The sequence below is a fragment of the Gadus morhua genome, chromosome 12 (genome assembly GCF_902167405.1).
Source record: "Gadus morhua chromosome 12, gadMor3.0, whole genome shotgun sequence".
NCBI classification, from domain to species: Eukaryota; Metazoa; Chordata; class Actinopteri; order Gadiformes; family Gadidae; genus Gadus; species Gadus morhua.
In genome coordinates, this window is record NC_044059.1 from 21,069,475 (window position 1) to 21,085,578 (window position 16,104).

The 16,104-nt window shown below is 41.9% G+C and overlaps 1 protein-coding gene across 1 annotated transcript in view; it reads left to right on the plus strand.

Annotated features, from left to right (window-relative positions):
• LOC115556276 (BMP/retinoic acid-inducible neural-specific protein 3) overlaps window positions 1-14,860 on the plus strand; it is a 42,861-nt gene extending 28,001 nt beyond the window's left edge. Inside the window, exons 5-8 of the mRNA XM_030373445.1 lie at window positions 1,199-1,304; window positions 1,775-2,011; window positions 4,962-5,184; window positions 12,876-14,860. Coding sequence (XP_030229305.1) covers window positions 1,199-1,304; window positions 1,775-2,011; window positions 4,962-5,184; window positions 12,876-13,992 — 1,683 coding nt within the window. The 3' untranslated portion in view covers window positions 13,993-14,860. The remainder of the gene's footprint in view (window positions 1-1,198; window positions 1,305-1,774; window positions 2,012-4,961; window positions 5,185-12,875) is intronic.
• The last annotated feature ends 1,244 nt before the right edge of the window (window positions 14,861-16,104 follow it).

Consider the following 16,104-nt stretch of genomic DNA (forward strand, 5'->3'; position numbering starts at 1 on the left):
ACATGTTTGCTCCTGACTTCACTCAAACTTTTATTTCCTGCCTGAACTTCTTTGTCTCCTCTTCGCCTGCAGCTTCTCACAGTGGAATATTCCCCAAAACTCAGTTTGACGTGTTAATCAATTGCAGTGTGTCATGTTGCTTCACGCTATACTTGTCACTTTTGGGCGAAAGCTCTTTTGTTTCCATGCTACTGTTGTTGTTTTTTTAATGAGCCTTGAAGGGATCTATAATTGCCCATTACACATTACAGGTGATGGTTCAGTGTAGGTTTGACGCATGCCATATGTGTCTATATTTGAACAAAACATTGTTACAATATCATAACAATGTATGCTTAGCATGTAGTCATGTATCCATAGTAGTGTTAAATGTTCTTTTCCCTCTCTCTCCACCTCATCCCTCACTCTCCACCTCAAGCTGGTGTGTGGTGAGCGTTCTGGCGCCGATTGGCTGCCGTGCATCACCCAAATGGGTGCTACATACTGGTGGTGGTTAGTGAGGTCCCCCCCCCCTTCACTGTAGGCGTCTTTGAGTGTCTAGAAAAGCGCTAAATAAATTCAATGCATTATTATTATTATTATGTAGCAGCTATTAAATGATCGATTGTATTCAGTTCAATATTGAATCGGAATTAAATATGTGCAAATATGCAAAGCGAGGCAATTAAAATTAATTTCTGACCCTTTATAGCGTATAACTCTACACACAGACTGTGCTTAATTCAGAGACTATTCATAAATCAGACTAGGGATCAATTGGTAGTGATTTATTTTGGACAAACACTTTGCGGGGAAGGATTAGCTTGATCACTCAACTGATCGCAACAACGTGCTGTACCAGCTGTGATTTGCTCCAGGAAGCTAAGTCACAACTCAATTTGCACCCCTCTCCTTCACAGAGTCATTATCCCAAATGAGATTTGCTCCCTCAAAGTGCCTAAATGATGGGTAATATATAATGTGTTGCTATGACAAGGGTACAGGGATGAGACTTAATCCTGGTTTCACTCAACCAGCCTAAATCTCTCTCACACATTCCGGTTTTCCTTCTCACACCGCGCTCTCACTGTTAACGTAATGACATTGTGGATTTCTTCTCCCTGTATGGCTAACTGTCATTGGGCTCATGCTTCTTCTTCCTCTCCTTCATCTTCTTCTTCTCCCCCTCATCTTCCCCTTTGTCTTTTCCTTCTTATAGGTTACTGAAACAAGGACGGGGCCTCTCGGATGCAGTAACTATGACAACCTCGACTCTGTCAGTTCCGTTCTGGTTCAGAGCCCTGAAAACAAGATTCATTTGCAAGGTTGGCTATACATAATTGAAGCCACACAATTTCTGATAGAATTGTCACAGTGCGTGTTCTCACTATAAAGTCCATAATGGCGCCACTAGAGTGTCAGAATGAATTTAGCTTCAATCTGTTAGCTTCCATTCTATGTTATTTTTTCTCTCCTTTACTTTATTTATTTATTTATTTCCTGCTGAGCGTGCTTGCAGGGTTTTCCTTTGAATCCTTGGCCCGTACGACTTAGAGTGTTGAAATCCAACTCACAACAAATACAAAAACCTCTAAAACAGATCTAAATGGATTAGTGCACATTGAATCTGAAGTCAAGCATATGATGAGAACAGAACAGAAATCAGTGCCATCCATCCATTACTGACCATGCTAGCGTACCCCACTCTACCAGGCCCTCTGAAAGAAAAAGAGTATCCATTCACTCAAACCCTCCCTTTCTCCCTTCCTCCCCTTTCTCTGTCCTCGCCCCCCAGGCCTGCAGGCCATACTGCCAGAGCACCTGCGGGCGCGCTTCGTGCAGGCTGCGCTCAGCTACATCGGCTGCAACGAGGAGGGCCAGCTTGTGTGTCGGGAGAGGGACTGCTGGTGCGAGTGCAGTGCCGAGTACCCCAGGTGTAACTGCCCTGAGGTGGACCTCAGAGCCATGGAAGCCGGCCTGGTGCACCTCAGAGACTCCTGGACCTTGGCCAACCAGGACTTTGAGGAGTCGGGTCAGTGTAACATGATTTATACAGACACATATACACACATGCGCTCATGCACATGCACACGCAAACAGACAGACACCCTCACAGAGTTAGTGACTATCCTTAATACATTCTTTTAAATCTCCTCTTAAAATATATTTTTATCTGAAAAGCATACCCAGAATTTGAACCCTCCGTTATTTAATTTTTTATACTTTTTATGCCTTTTATGCCTCAATGCATGGGTTATTCATCTTGTATGTGATTTGTATGTTTTTGTACTTTAGCTTCTTTGTATTTAGGCTACTTGCTCTCTTAGGTTTTATTGCTGCATGTTTTATTGCTGCTTGCGACATGAGGCATGTTGTCACCTTGTTTGAAAAAGTGCTTGATAAATAAAGCATATTATTATTATCAAGTTCATTAGAAATCCCATCACCCTACGATGCATGTATACTCACCTACTTGACGCAATCTCCTTGAATTAATAACTGCAGCCCGGCAGGTTGCCAAAGGGATGCATTAACGTGTCAATGTGTTTTTATTCAAGTTATTGATTCAAGTTGTTTATCATTTAGAAAGACTGATGTGGGGTTAACAATCTTAAAATGCCCCCACCCACGTAAAACCACTTTCACATGCATCAAGCAAATGTTCAATCTTGATTGCCACTGCTAGCTTTTTACCAGTCAGAGTAGACTGTGCTTAATGAGTTGTGAGGCTTTTTCTCCATTAATTGAATAACAATGTTCCAATCTCAGGCATTAAGTAAGCCACCTAATATTTCATACAGTAGCACCCTTTGCTTTGATTTTTAGCAGGAAGATAACCGTGATTTATACATTTGAGTATGCATCATAAATCGCAGGGTGGTTTATTATAAATATATTATACCTCACTACCCACCATTTCCCATGGCCACATCATTACTGCACACTGTTTAATGGACAACTTGGGGCAACATTATGAGCATATCTTGTTTCAGATAACGTGTGATTTTTGAGAATGTCTTAAAACTACGATGTTGGACCGGCTTATAGCCTGACGGCCAACAGAGAGTGATAGGCTTGTCAATGATCTATGTGCAAGTATAAACGTGATGTGAGGGCGGGACAAAATGAGGGTATGATTTGATTTGGGAAATCAAGGATGTGATGAGTGAAAGTTGGAGCACCCACAGTCTCACGCTTACTTTTAAATTAGAACAGGTCCCAGTGGTTCCGATCTCATTTGGCTGAAATGTGATGTCCGCAACCCATTCTGACAGCTGGTGCTAGATTAAGGTGTTTGATTTGTGCTAAATACGTTTTCTGGTAAAAAATGTAAAGAGTTGAAAGAGCAAGACGAGGGAGTGTTGCATGCTGTCTTAAATAGATGATGAATGTAAAAAGGTAAACAATCCATATATCAAGAGTGTATTGATCTCAATGGGACTAAATGGGTGACTATATTCTTTGAATCAAAGCATGATGCATAGGTATTCAAATGGCATGCAGACACTTGATGTGAATTGTCTCAGTAATAGAGCATAGGTGTATTATTGGAAAGAGCTGTCATCGACCTCAAACCCTAAAGAATCTTGCGAGCAAAACAGTGACAGGCATGCAGGGTGTCCACGCTGTTCTGTCAGGCTGTGAAAAGCAGCTTGCTGTGCATAGAGTGGCAGGTTAGAGACATCGCTGGCATTCATTCGATTTGTGCGTCTAGGTAGCCTATTCCAATTTAGACAAGATGGATATGTTATTATCCTAATATCTTTTGGCCTGATATAAGTAATACATAGTCAGTAACCAATTGTTGTATATAGGTATTCATTATACAGTGCAGCATGCTCACAAATTAAATTCCCCTTCATGTATTTCTGTCAAAGCAGCAGCACACAAAGAAAATGAGATTAGTCTGTGAAACGATTTTTTTTTGCCTCTGCATTTATATATTACGTGCCTTTCGATATAAATTCTTCGTACTCTTCTGCAACCCTTCAATCTTCCGAAAGAGCCTGCCAGGCCTGGCTTTCCAAACAGCCTTTCATTGTGCTGAGTAAACCGAGCCTTGAAGTCCAGTGGAGCACTGCGACTCCAGCCGAGGTGTAAATGTGCTACTCCGTCTAATTTGAGAATGAGTCACGAGGCGCCTCTCTAATGCCGGCAGTCCCTTGACTCTCACGTTCGCAAACCTATTATGAGTCCTCAGATCAATTAAATATCTCTAAATTAAAGTCATAAGACCTTCAAAAGGAGTGCCGGAATCCACCACGTCGTGTCCCATCAACAGGCCTTAATATCGCGCTCGATTTCAACGATAGATCTAATACTCTGAGATTAATTTGCCAGGGAGGCTGGGATGGCTGGAAATAGGTGTTGTGTGCGCGTCGTCGGATTACTGTGCGATCGGGTTGTGCTAATCACCAAACAGCTCGTTGGTTTTTGCTCATTAGAGATGCACTTGAAATGATCTGGATCATCAATCATCTGCTCATGATATTTTTATTGAATTCCCCTGTAAGTGCAATATTTCCTATATTGCAAGCTGCACGCAGCACAGCAGACTCAGAATGTCCTCTCGCTGCACTCTGTCTTGCCATTATGCCAGTGGTCTGTCTCTCTCTCTTCTGCGCTCAGAGATCTGCACACTGTGCTTTGGCAACTCTTTTGGCTGGTAATAAAATAAAAAATAGGAAAAGACTCCTCTTAACCCAAAGTGAGTGCTGCACTTTTTGTCAACCCCCGAATTAGCATATATGTCAATTAATAGCACTTAAGCACAATTAATAGCACTTTGCCTCGTTGCCTTTTGGACTAATGTGGTCATCCTGCAAAAGCCAAGTGTCCTAGTAAACTTGAGCCAGCATTAACCGGGGAGAAATAAATGACCTCAAGAAATATTCTATTAGTCATCTGGCTTTCACCTTTAACTTTCAACGCCAGAGGATCTTCCCCCATTTCACGCCTCTGCCGCCCCTTTAACCCCCCAGACGAGTTCCAGAACTTTGTCCGGAAGCTGCCCACCTTCTACGCCTTGAACACCTCTGCCATCCAGTACTTGTGGAGGATGGAGCCAGCCATACACCAGCGCTACAAGCAGCTGGAGCTCAGCACCCAGCAGTTCCTGGGCAAAGCCCGGCACATCGTCAAGAAACTCTTCGTGCTCAGCAAGAGGTGTCGAACGCAGCCAAAAATTATTACGCTGAGGGAGAGGTGAGAAGCCCGCATTCACATCTCCACCGTTGCACTTTTGTACTGATACTTTCATTTTGTGTCTGTGTGTGCGCGCGCGCGTCTGTGTGTACTGCCCCATGGTAACGTGTGTGAGTGACGTGTGAAAATTGGATGTGTGAGAATCTCTAGACATTCCAAAAGTGCGATTGCAATTAAAAGTGGGTGTAAACCGTGGTGAGAAATCTTCTCCATCTGCACTCATCATCTGCATCTTCTTAATACTTAATACTTAAGGTCTTAATATGCTAATGAAAAACACAACCAACAACTTTTTTTTGAGTGAAAGTTTGGTAGTGATGGACAGATCCTTTTTGTTTTTGTTTTTATGAACCTAGGCCCATATGATTTATATGAGCTCATACCTGCATTTTTTAAGAATAACTAGGGAGATGTCATTAATATAACTTATTCTACTTCATTTAAGAATGCTTCATTCTGATTGGCTGGGAGGAGGGCATTAACCCGGCAGGATGCCCGCTGACTTGTCGGTTCTACTTGCGGCTGACTGAGCACAGCGTCATCAAATAGTAGATCAATACACAGCTTGTATTTTATTCTTATTGGCTGCAGGATGTCCATTAATCCCAGATATATGGACACCTGCTAAGTAGTTCCAGTCAAATTGTCTGTTCAGCCTTCCAAACGAGAACTGGTAAATTGTGAAAAATGCATTAAACTGTAACAGAGGTGTAGCCATGGTTTCAACATTGGGGGGGACAAATGCCTGGGGGCGGGGTCCGGCCCCCCCAGGCAAAGATTTTGAACATGCATTAATCTGGTGCATTCTGAGAGCAAAATCTCAATACCTAGCACCTAATTTTGAAGACCTTTCTAGGGATGGATGTTTAAAACACTTTAATACTGGATGTGACCAAGCAGTCTGGGAGTGTGGAAGACTTGAAATTGGGAAAAGGTTGACACACAAATACTTCCTTTACTTTTTTAATTAAATATAACATTTTGTGCTCCTCAATATTTCAACCAATCCAGTCAGTTCCTTTTTTCCCACATTCAATTCATTGATGTTTTGTCTTTTTTACAAAACACACACAAACAAACACCTGCACCACCACAACAAGGACACAAAATCCAGCCAGTTCTTACTTCCATTACATTTTTTATTGCATAACCATCACATTTGCCAATGTTGAGTAAAACCCACCCAGGTGCATCCATCTCATGAACCCAAATAGAAGTCACCCCAAAACTTTTGTTACCCCTCAGAAAACATAGATTTTCTGATATTTTCAACCACTTGTTTAATAAGTACACAGTTATATGCTATAGACCCTATAATATCTGTGTTATAAAGGTTTTGACGAATTTCAAATTATAAATATGTACACTTTATGTTGAAAGTATAGAGTCTATACTTTCAACATAAAGTGTACATATTTATAATTTGAAATTATATACTATAGACTGTCGCGATTCCCATTGAAACGAATGGCGCAGTGATAAGTCTTCAAAGCGAGAGCTTGTAAATTGCGAAAAATGAATTAAACTGTAATCAGGCAACGTGGTTATATGCTATAGGCCATAGAGTATCTGTGGTTTAAAGGCTGGGACGAATTTCGAAATATAAATATGTACACTTATGTTGAAAGTATAGACCGTCACGATTCCCATTGAAACGAATGGCGCAGTGATTATTCTTCAAAACGAGAGCTGGTAAATTGTGAAAAATGAATTAAACTGTAATCAGGCAACGAGGTTATATACGATAGACCCTAGAGTGTCTGTGGTATAAAGGCTGGGACGAATTTCAAATTATAAATATGTTCAATCCATAGCGTGTACAGCCTATAGCTCTCTGGCTCTTAGCCCAGTGGACTAGAAGACCTCCCGTTGAAAAGTCATAGCTAAGATCTGTATTTACTGGAGGACTGAACAACGTTTACGTTTTTTTTCAAACCTTACGGGAGGGTAATGATTGTTCCAGGTATTAGTCAAACCCAGGGCTGTAGTGGTCAAATTAGAGGTGGGTAAACTATCAATTTTGTGATCAGACCGACCTCGACACAACGCAACGCAAAGTGTTGCGACTCTGTAAGGCTAGCCTGGCTTTATATTCCATTATGTTATCAATTATAGTCATATTAAAATCAATCAATGACAGTCAATTAATGTGTTTGTAGTTTATTCAAGTTATTCAAATTCAACAGTAAAGAAAAGTATGTGTGTAGATTAAGAACTATCTATCTATGGCATGTGTGTATGTGTGTGTATTAGTATGCATGCTTTTCACAGTAGTGCCTAGAGGGCCTCCTTGTCCTCCACGTCAGGTCCTGCCTTGCAGGGGCGTGTTCTGGGGTTCATGGCTCCCCTGTGCTTCACCAGCCAGGACTTCACATACATGTTGGATTGAACTTTGTGAGTGGTGGGCCATTCAGTTGAATAAACATCAAGGACGACACTGTGACCAAGTGCAGACTGCATCTCAGGGGGCACACTATGATGTTCATTAAGCTGAACCCCCTCTCACACTCAGCAGTGCTAACTGGAATGAGATGGTCGATATTCAGGAGTGTTGCAAGGTTTTCTGGAATGATGCTTGAGTTATCCTTAAAATCCCTATAGCCTTCAAGAATTTTTCTGTCATCAAGTCTGAACCTTTGGGCAAGTTGTTTCAACTTGGATTCCCCATACGGTTCCTAGGGGAACAGGCCAGTTTGCTGGGAAAATAACTTTAAAGAAAATAAATAATAAAATAAAAATATTTATAATAGGCCTATATCAAATAAAAATATTTATAAATATTTTTATTTTTATTGGTTTAACCGCCAACCGCCCGAATTTAATCAAAATATTATATTTTTTCGCGTCATCCGCCCGATCCACAGTTCAGCCGCGGAGTCCACGGCTGCAACCGCCAACCTCGCATCTCCAAATTGAGGCTTTAACTTATGGCGCATTTCCACTGCAGGGTGCGGAACGGATCGGATCGCAAAGGTGCGGGTCGGATCGCGTTTCCACCGCCAAAAGTGGGCGTGACCCGGACTTTGCCGTACCCGTTCCGACCCCATTTTAGGGACTCCTCCGTTGCGGTACCCAAAACGAGACCAGACGCCTGAAAGGGTACCCTGGAATTCTAGCTACACCCCCCCTCCGTTGATTGGTCGACAGAATCGTCACTTCCGGGTGACGCGGGGATAAAAACAAACAAACAGTAGCCTCGAGGTATTATTCTTTACAATTAACATGTCGCGTAAAAAGCTTGCTTGGGCGAACAAGGAGGTGGAGACGTTCGTCTGCATTCTTGCGGAGGAAGACGTTGTTTACGATGTTTACGTAGCTGCCGCGGCGATCGACATCCGGCCTACCACAAAGGGTACTGTCGGCGGTGGAAACGCGACCTCGGAACTGAGCTGGGCTATACCGCCCCCTCCCTACCGCCCCTTTGCGATCCGATCCGTTCCGCACCCTGCAGTGGAAACGCGGCAATAGCTACCGACCTATAGCGAAGTTGATACGCCAAAACCGAAGTTTGATATGGATAGTAAAACTCTGACTGACTTTCGCTCATTTTGACATTTTGACATGGGCAGTACACGGATAGCATGACTACGCATTGGCCAATCTGAATGCTCGTAGTCATTTAATAGTTCGTCAAGTAAAATTTATTTATAAATCACAAAAACAACTCATGTGAATTGATCTTCTTCAGTCTTACTTTGTACTTGAGGCCTTTTTCGGGCATCTGTTGGAGTGGGAGCACTCGAAGGTCTCTTCAAAAATCGCCCGATATCCATGGCTAATTAATGAAAGGTAGGCACTGGCAGGCATGATAATCCACAACGCGTAGGGCCATGTGTTTACATACTTCCTGTTTACATATTTTCCTGGATCCTGATTGGTGTCGCCGCCGCAGCCGCAAGGCACTGATTGGAGGGCCACAGACCATAATAGCATAGGCCTACAGCGCAGATGAAAATGATTCCGATTACAGCGTTTATTTGTTCAACAATATGAAACTTTGTTTCATATTCTGTTTTAAAATGATACCAGGTGTTTTAAAATGATACCAAATTTATTTTCGATTATTCCAACGGCAGAATACAAGGCACAGGGAACTTTGAGGTGCGTAAACGCTATTTAGAGGTGCGTAAACGCTATTTCCCTGAATTCCAGAGGTGCGTAAACGGCGTTTACGTGCGTTTACCCTCCACTACAGCCCTGGTCAAACCCTCAGGCGTTACCAGGGACACTAAATTATGGCATGTGAAAAACTCTATATTTGGAGTGTAAAACGCATGAAAATATTAATGAATGATCTTAATTTATTTTCTTTTGCAACTGAACATGGTATAAGCGTATAATTCCCCTACGAGGTGTCCAAAACATGTTCGATCGATCGTAATTAAAGGGGACTACTTTTTGAGGGAGATGAACTCAAACAGAGTATACATTTAATAAGCATGCAATACGAATAAGAAAAAGCATAATTATTAAAGTATTTGAATTGTTTCATTATGTTGGCAAGCAAGAAGTATAATCACCTCAAGGTAGGGCAATAAACAGTTTGATATGCCCGGTTCGTGGACGGCTTACCGCCCGAGACAAAGTCGAGGGCGGTAACCTGCCTTGAGGTGATTATCCCTTACATCTTGTAGTTTGAAAACGTACCCCATTTACAACTGCCAGACTGGTGCTTGGTACAGATGAGCATTTGGGCATGCTCAATTGTAGAAAATAGCTTCCTGGTGGAAGAGAAAGTGAGAATAGCTTAGTTGGGCTTTTCCCATTTAGCCAAAAGGAATTGTAAGGCGTTCATGTGAGTCGCTTAAGGGGCTCCCAACTGGATGCCCAGTCCACCAACATTCACCATTCTACCGACCATTGGCTTCTACCATTATTTTCAAGACAGCTTTCACACCGGCTCTGAACTATAGCTTGTTGCACTGCTCAACCCCCCCCACACACACAAACACGCACACACACACACACACATTATATTAAACCAAGAAAGATACCTAAAATGTATTCTTCTTACTTCTGTTGTCCTTTCCTCTAGACTTAGACTTTAGACTTATTGGACAGAGACACTTCTTACATTTTAAAAATCCAATAAGTAACTTCTTTAACAGAGTTCTTATAGATTTTAGATGCTGTCAATGTCAAATCATCGACAGGAAATATGCAAAAACTGTCTATTATATTTCACAATATCTGGGGATTCTTCTTATTACCTACATCATATTTGTTTTGTTCCTTTTTTCAATAAAAAAAGAAAAAAAAGTTATGTATGCTTTAAGATATTTATAGAGTTTGCGGATATTACAGGAACCCCTGGCTTAGAGGCAGCAGACAATTTTCCGGCAGCGAAGTCATACTTCGGAGTTTACCTCATTTGACTGTCCTGCTCATTATTACACAACAACCTCATTGATATGAAGTATTATGTCGTTTGGGATGTGGTCGCTTTTTGCCCCACCATTAAGCTAGCACCAAAGCCATTGATCAATGACGATGGATATCCTCTCAAACGAAGCGTTGAAGAGCATTAACATACTCAAGTCAACTTAAAATGTAATAAAGTGTAAGCCTTCATCATTTAAAACCAACAAATAATAGATCACCCACATGTGATTGAATATAAGATAAGTATGTTATCTATTATGTATTGTTTATGGATTGCCGTGTGTGATTGAAACAAACTCAAAAAAATAATAATAATTACCTCTATAAAATGAAAATTTCATAGCTTTGAAACAGCAGTGTTCAGATGAACATACATTGCATAGTGTAACGTATAAATATCCTAGAATTCCAGGCCTGCCGGTAATGTAGATGCTATATAAGGCATATTACTTAATAAATGCACACTGGTTGTATCTAGGATGCTTGCATTATTGATCTATGCATAAAAACATTGCCATATTCATGTTAAGAAAAGTTTATTATACACACACACACACACACACACACACACACACACACACACACACACACACACACACACACAGACACACACACACACACACACACACACACACACACACACACACACACACACACACACACACACACACACACACACACACACATGACAGTGTGATAGCAGTCAGCCATGATTCATGCTATCAGGAACAAATGTTGATTGATGGCTGAAGTGAGCCATCCAAGAAAATGTTGTAACCAGTTATCCAAATGCACCATTTTGAAACTATTGCACCATTTCAACCATTTCTCCATGGCATAGTAGCTGAATTTTGTAAGGTATTTTGTAACGCTGAGAACAAAGAAAGTCTCCTAAAGATCTCCTGATAGAATTATTTTATTTATTTATTCTTTGTTATTAATTTATTTATATTTTCATACACATATAAATATTTCTGGAGGACACATTTATAAAAGAGAAACTTAATTGCATGGTTGAAGAGAAGTTAATACTTTTAGGTTATCGATCAAACAAAGATAATATGATAAGATAATATGAAAAATCCGAGACTGCTGGAAAATCCGAGACTTTGATATCTAGCCTTTCGCACGGACAACATTGCCTCAGTTTGTTGCTGGATTTCTTTGTTGATGTTCAATCGATGTGTTTGATGTTACGTATTTGCTTTTAACACTATAAATAACATACACCTCGTTTTCCCATCCCTGATCTATATACAAGCAAAAATATATTTGTAAACACTTACATTTACATGTGTATTGTTAGATGATGATATTATTATGAACACTTCTATGAGGGCGAGACCAGTACACATTCATATCGAGACATGTACGCTGGAAGGCAGGGTTCAAAAGTTATTCATGCAATTAAAGTGCGAATACGATATGAGGATATTCGAATGGATGCATATTTCCTACATTTTCAGAACACAAAAAAACGTTTTCCAGAAACAAAACATCTCAGGTGTCACAACAGCATTGCTGCCAAGTAAGAAATAACAACAACAAAACGCAACCAATCTGAAAAACAAAAAAGCCATCCTATCCATTGTTCTCGCTTCCAAACCACACACACACACACACACACACACACCGCACTACAGAATATCCAAAGCCATAGCGCCGCGGGCCGATGTGTCATGTGGATCTGTGTGAAATGAGATGACTGACAGTCAACAGCTTGTGTGTTGAAACACCCGCACGCCGTGTGTGAGCACACCTGCCGGGGGTCTGCCTCGCTCTGATCGTCATTTGCATATTCCCCGCTTCACCCTCAATCGCAGCGAGAAGGAAGACAGGGTGGCAACTACCGGGAAGTGAGGGAACAGCTACCTTCCTCCGCCTACCCCCCGCACTAACCTCCCTCCCACCCTCAAACCGCCCCCCATGCATCGCTCCCACAGAGCAGACAGGGGGGCTGTCCAAGAAGCGCAGGGGGAGATGCTAGACAGCAAAACCAAGTGGAGAGTTTATCTAATGAGCACGTGTTAGAAATACTGATGCCCACAACTGATGGTTGTGTATTTGCAACTCGCTGCAAATGTGTGTGTTAATTAAACGCAATGTGTGTGTTTTGTGTTTGTTTGTGTGGCTGTGTGCTTGATTATCTCCAGCTGTCTGAAGGTTGCAAATTACAGTGTTTGGTTGCTGTTTTGACAATGTTTTTTTTGCAACAATTTGAATTTAAACGCTCTCTCTCTCTCTCTCTCTCTCTCTCTCTCTCTCTCTCTCTCTCTCTCTCTCTCTCTCTCTCTCTCTCTCTCTCTCAGGCCCTTCAGCTACTGGCTGGGCTACATCCTCTCCATCCTGTACTGCAGCGAGAACAGCCACCTGGGCTCCTACCTGGAGGAGACCCGGAGCTGTGCCTGCCCCTACGAGCACCTGTCCTGCCAGGGCCTCATCCCCTGCGCGGTGGGCGAGGGCGCCGGCTGCGCCTCCTGCTCCTACGAGAACCGCTCGCGCTGCGCCGCCTGCAACCCGGGCTTCATGCTGAGCCAGGGCCTGTGCCGCAACGAGGCGCCCGACTCCACGGACCACTACATCGGCTTCGAGACGGACCTGCAGGACGCAGAGCTGCGCTACCTGCTGGGGCGCCGCGACAGCCGCATCGGCGTGCACGGCATCTTCGTCAGCAACGACGTGCGGCTCAACAGCTGGTTCGACCCGTCATGGCGCAAGAGGATGCTGCTGACGCTCAAGAGCAACAAGTACAAGTCCAACCACGTGCACATGCTGCTGGGCATGTCCCTGCAGGTGTGCCTCACCAAGAACAGCACCCTTGAGCCCCTGCTGTCCGTGTACATCAATCCCTTCGGCGGGAGCCACTCGGAGAGTTGGATCATGCCCATCGACCAGAACAGCTACCCGGACTGGGAGAGGACTAGACTCGAGGGCCCGTTGGACTGCTACAACTGGACTTTAACGCTGGGGAACAAGTGGAAGACCTTTTTCGAGACGGTGCACTTTTACCTGAGGAGCCGGATCAAGGCGCCGGCCGCCAGCGGGAACGGCTCCGTCTACTATGAGCCCCTGGACTTCCTGGAGCCGGGAAGCAACTTTGGCTACATGAAGATCAACAGCATCCAGGTGTACGGCTACAGCATGCACTTTGACCCCGACGCCATCCAGGACCTGATCCTGCAGCTGGACTACCCGTACACTCAGGGATCACAGGACTCGGCGCTGCTGCAGCTGGTGGAGATCCGAGACCGGGTCAACAGACTGTCCCCGCCGGGGCCCCAGATCCTGGACCTGTTCTCTTGCCTGCTAAGACATCGGCTCAAGCTGTCCACCGCAGATGTGATGAGGATCCAGGCAGCGCTGCAGACGTTCAGCGTCAAGCAGCCCAACACGAGGGAATACGAAACAACCAAATTATGTAGTTAAAGACAGTTGGGTGTATGGGAGACATGGTTCGGGTTGCCAGTCGCACAGATGGCTGTGCAGTTCTCAACGCAATCCAACAATAATGCAAAGAGGGGACATTTGGTGATTTGAACTCATTTCCGTTGCAAAATCGCAGCAGTGCGATTTGGGATTGTTATGTCATGGCTCATGAGAATTTGTACAACCATGTAGTGTTAAAGGAGGACTTCCACCACATCCAGATCACCTGTTTTTCTCTTCATGATAAAATAAAATAACTTGACAGTTACAAAGCTCGACCTTATCAACTTTATCGTCACTTACAATGTTGCCTATGTGCTCAAGTTTGTAGAAAATGCACAACATTTTTAACCAGTTACCAATGTAAAATAAAGCTTTTGCTGTTAAATATTATCCAAGCAATGTGTTAAATTCCCTCTATACATATTTTAAACCAGCATGTTTATATCTTCATTTTATATGTGTTTTTTTTCTTTTTTAAATGATCATATTCATAATTTGGAGCATTTCTGTTTTTTGTATTTCAGAACATGTGCTGAGAAGAAATGTATTACTTAATTTCCTTACCTGTCCCAAGTTTAGCAAATAATAATTTTATATTTTGAAAACAGCAAATTCACATTTTCTTCAACATATTTGTAAAAGAAATGCGTAAATATTGTATTACTCAATGATGACGAAATTACACCTTAATCACAAGAGCCATGTTAAAGGCCCCCTATGTTACATGTGCTTTTATTTTTATAATACTGTCATTTGTGAAATAGCGGTTCCAAGCAATGTCTATAAAATGTACAAAACAATTTGTTAATACACAAAAATAACATTTTTATGTGTGTCTGTAAATAAATAAAAGTTTATTATGTGACACGTATCTTTTATTTTAAGTCATTTTTCCTCAAAAAAATACAGCAATATGTTCCATGAGGCACTAGGAAAATATGAGATGAATAGATTTTAAGGCCCTACAAGAACACAGTTAGATTATGACAGCTTCATAAAATGATCTTAAACTTCCACAGTACACATCCCTGGATGATACCTTTTAGGGTATCAGAATTAAATGTTTAAAATATTAACAAAACAAATCGAATCCAAAAAGCTTATCACTTGTTCCATTGCACATTCCTGGCAGCAATTCAAAATGTTTAACAACTCTCTCTTCCTTTGATAGAAAAGTATAGTCATAACCTCATGGGTTAACTTTTAACAGACTCCCAAGGCGAGTCTGTTATTGCAGTAGCATGAGATGTTCAACAAAGTAAAAAGTCCACAACCAAAATTGTAAAACATTCTTCACATTGTGATGAGTGCAACATTCACTTCTAAACCCTTAAAAAGATTGAATGATTGAGAACAAGCCATGGAATGGCCAGAGACTCTTACTGGGCATGTTGCTGTGTCCGTTTAGTTGCGTGAAATGTAAAAGCCAAAGTAGGGTTATACATAACCAAGCACTGTGTCAATGCAGTTTATCCTTTTCCTGGTAGCTTCACTCTGCGTCTGACCCAATCATCGGAGCCCATAGAGAGTTTCTCAAGCAGCACAAATGTGATTTTACTTTGGATGTATTTGTAGAACCTTGAAAATGTAGAAATGACCTTTGCATGGCCTTCAAAGGCCAAGCAGTAAATTAGACACTAAACACAGGAGTGTTTAGACAAAATCAAATGTTTACCAAAAATGCACAAAAGTGTTTGGGATATAATCTTCCTTTAACAATGTTTAATATTTGAAACAAGCAGTTAATGGTATAACCTTTACAACGTGTAATTTAAGTATTCTGCCTATATTAAGACTCTGAATAACTGCTGGCCGGATACTACTATCACTTTAATAGAACAAAGTGTAACCTTTTATTTTCAGTTGTACAATTTAAACCCATAGGTCAATCTATTTTACTATTAAACGTGCTTCTCTTTTGTCATTATCATATAATTCTCTTTCCATCCAATTCAAGTTTGGGTGTGTAAGATTTGATAGAGCAGAAGAGAAAGAAGAAAGCAAAGAAATATCCCCTCCATCTCTGCTCCCTTCCTCTTTAATTTGTATGGTGTACAAGATACATTCCGTGATCCAATCAGGGATGAGATGCCTTTATTAATCAGAAAT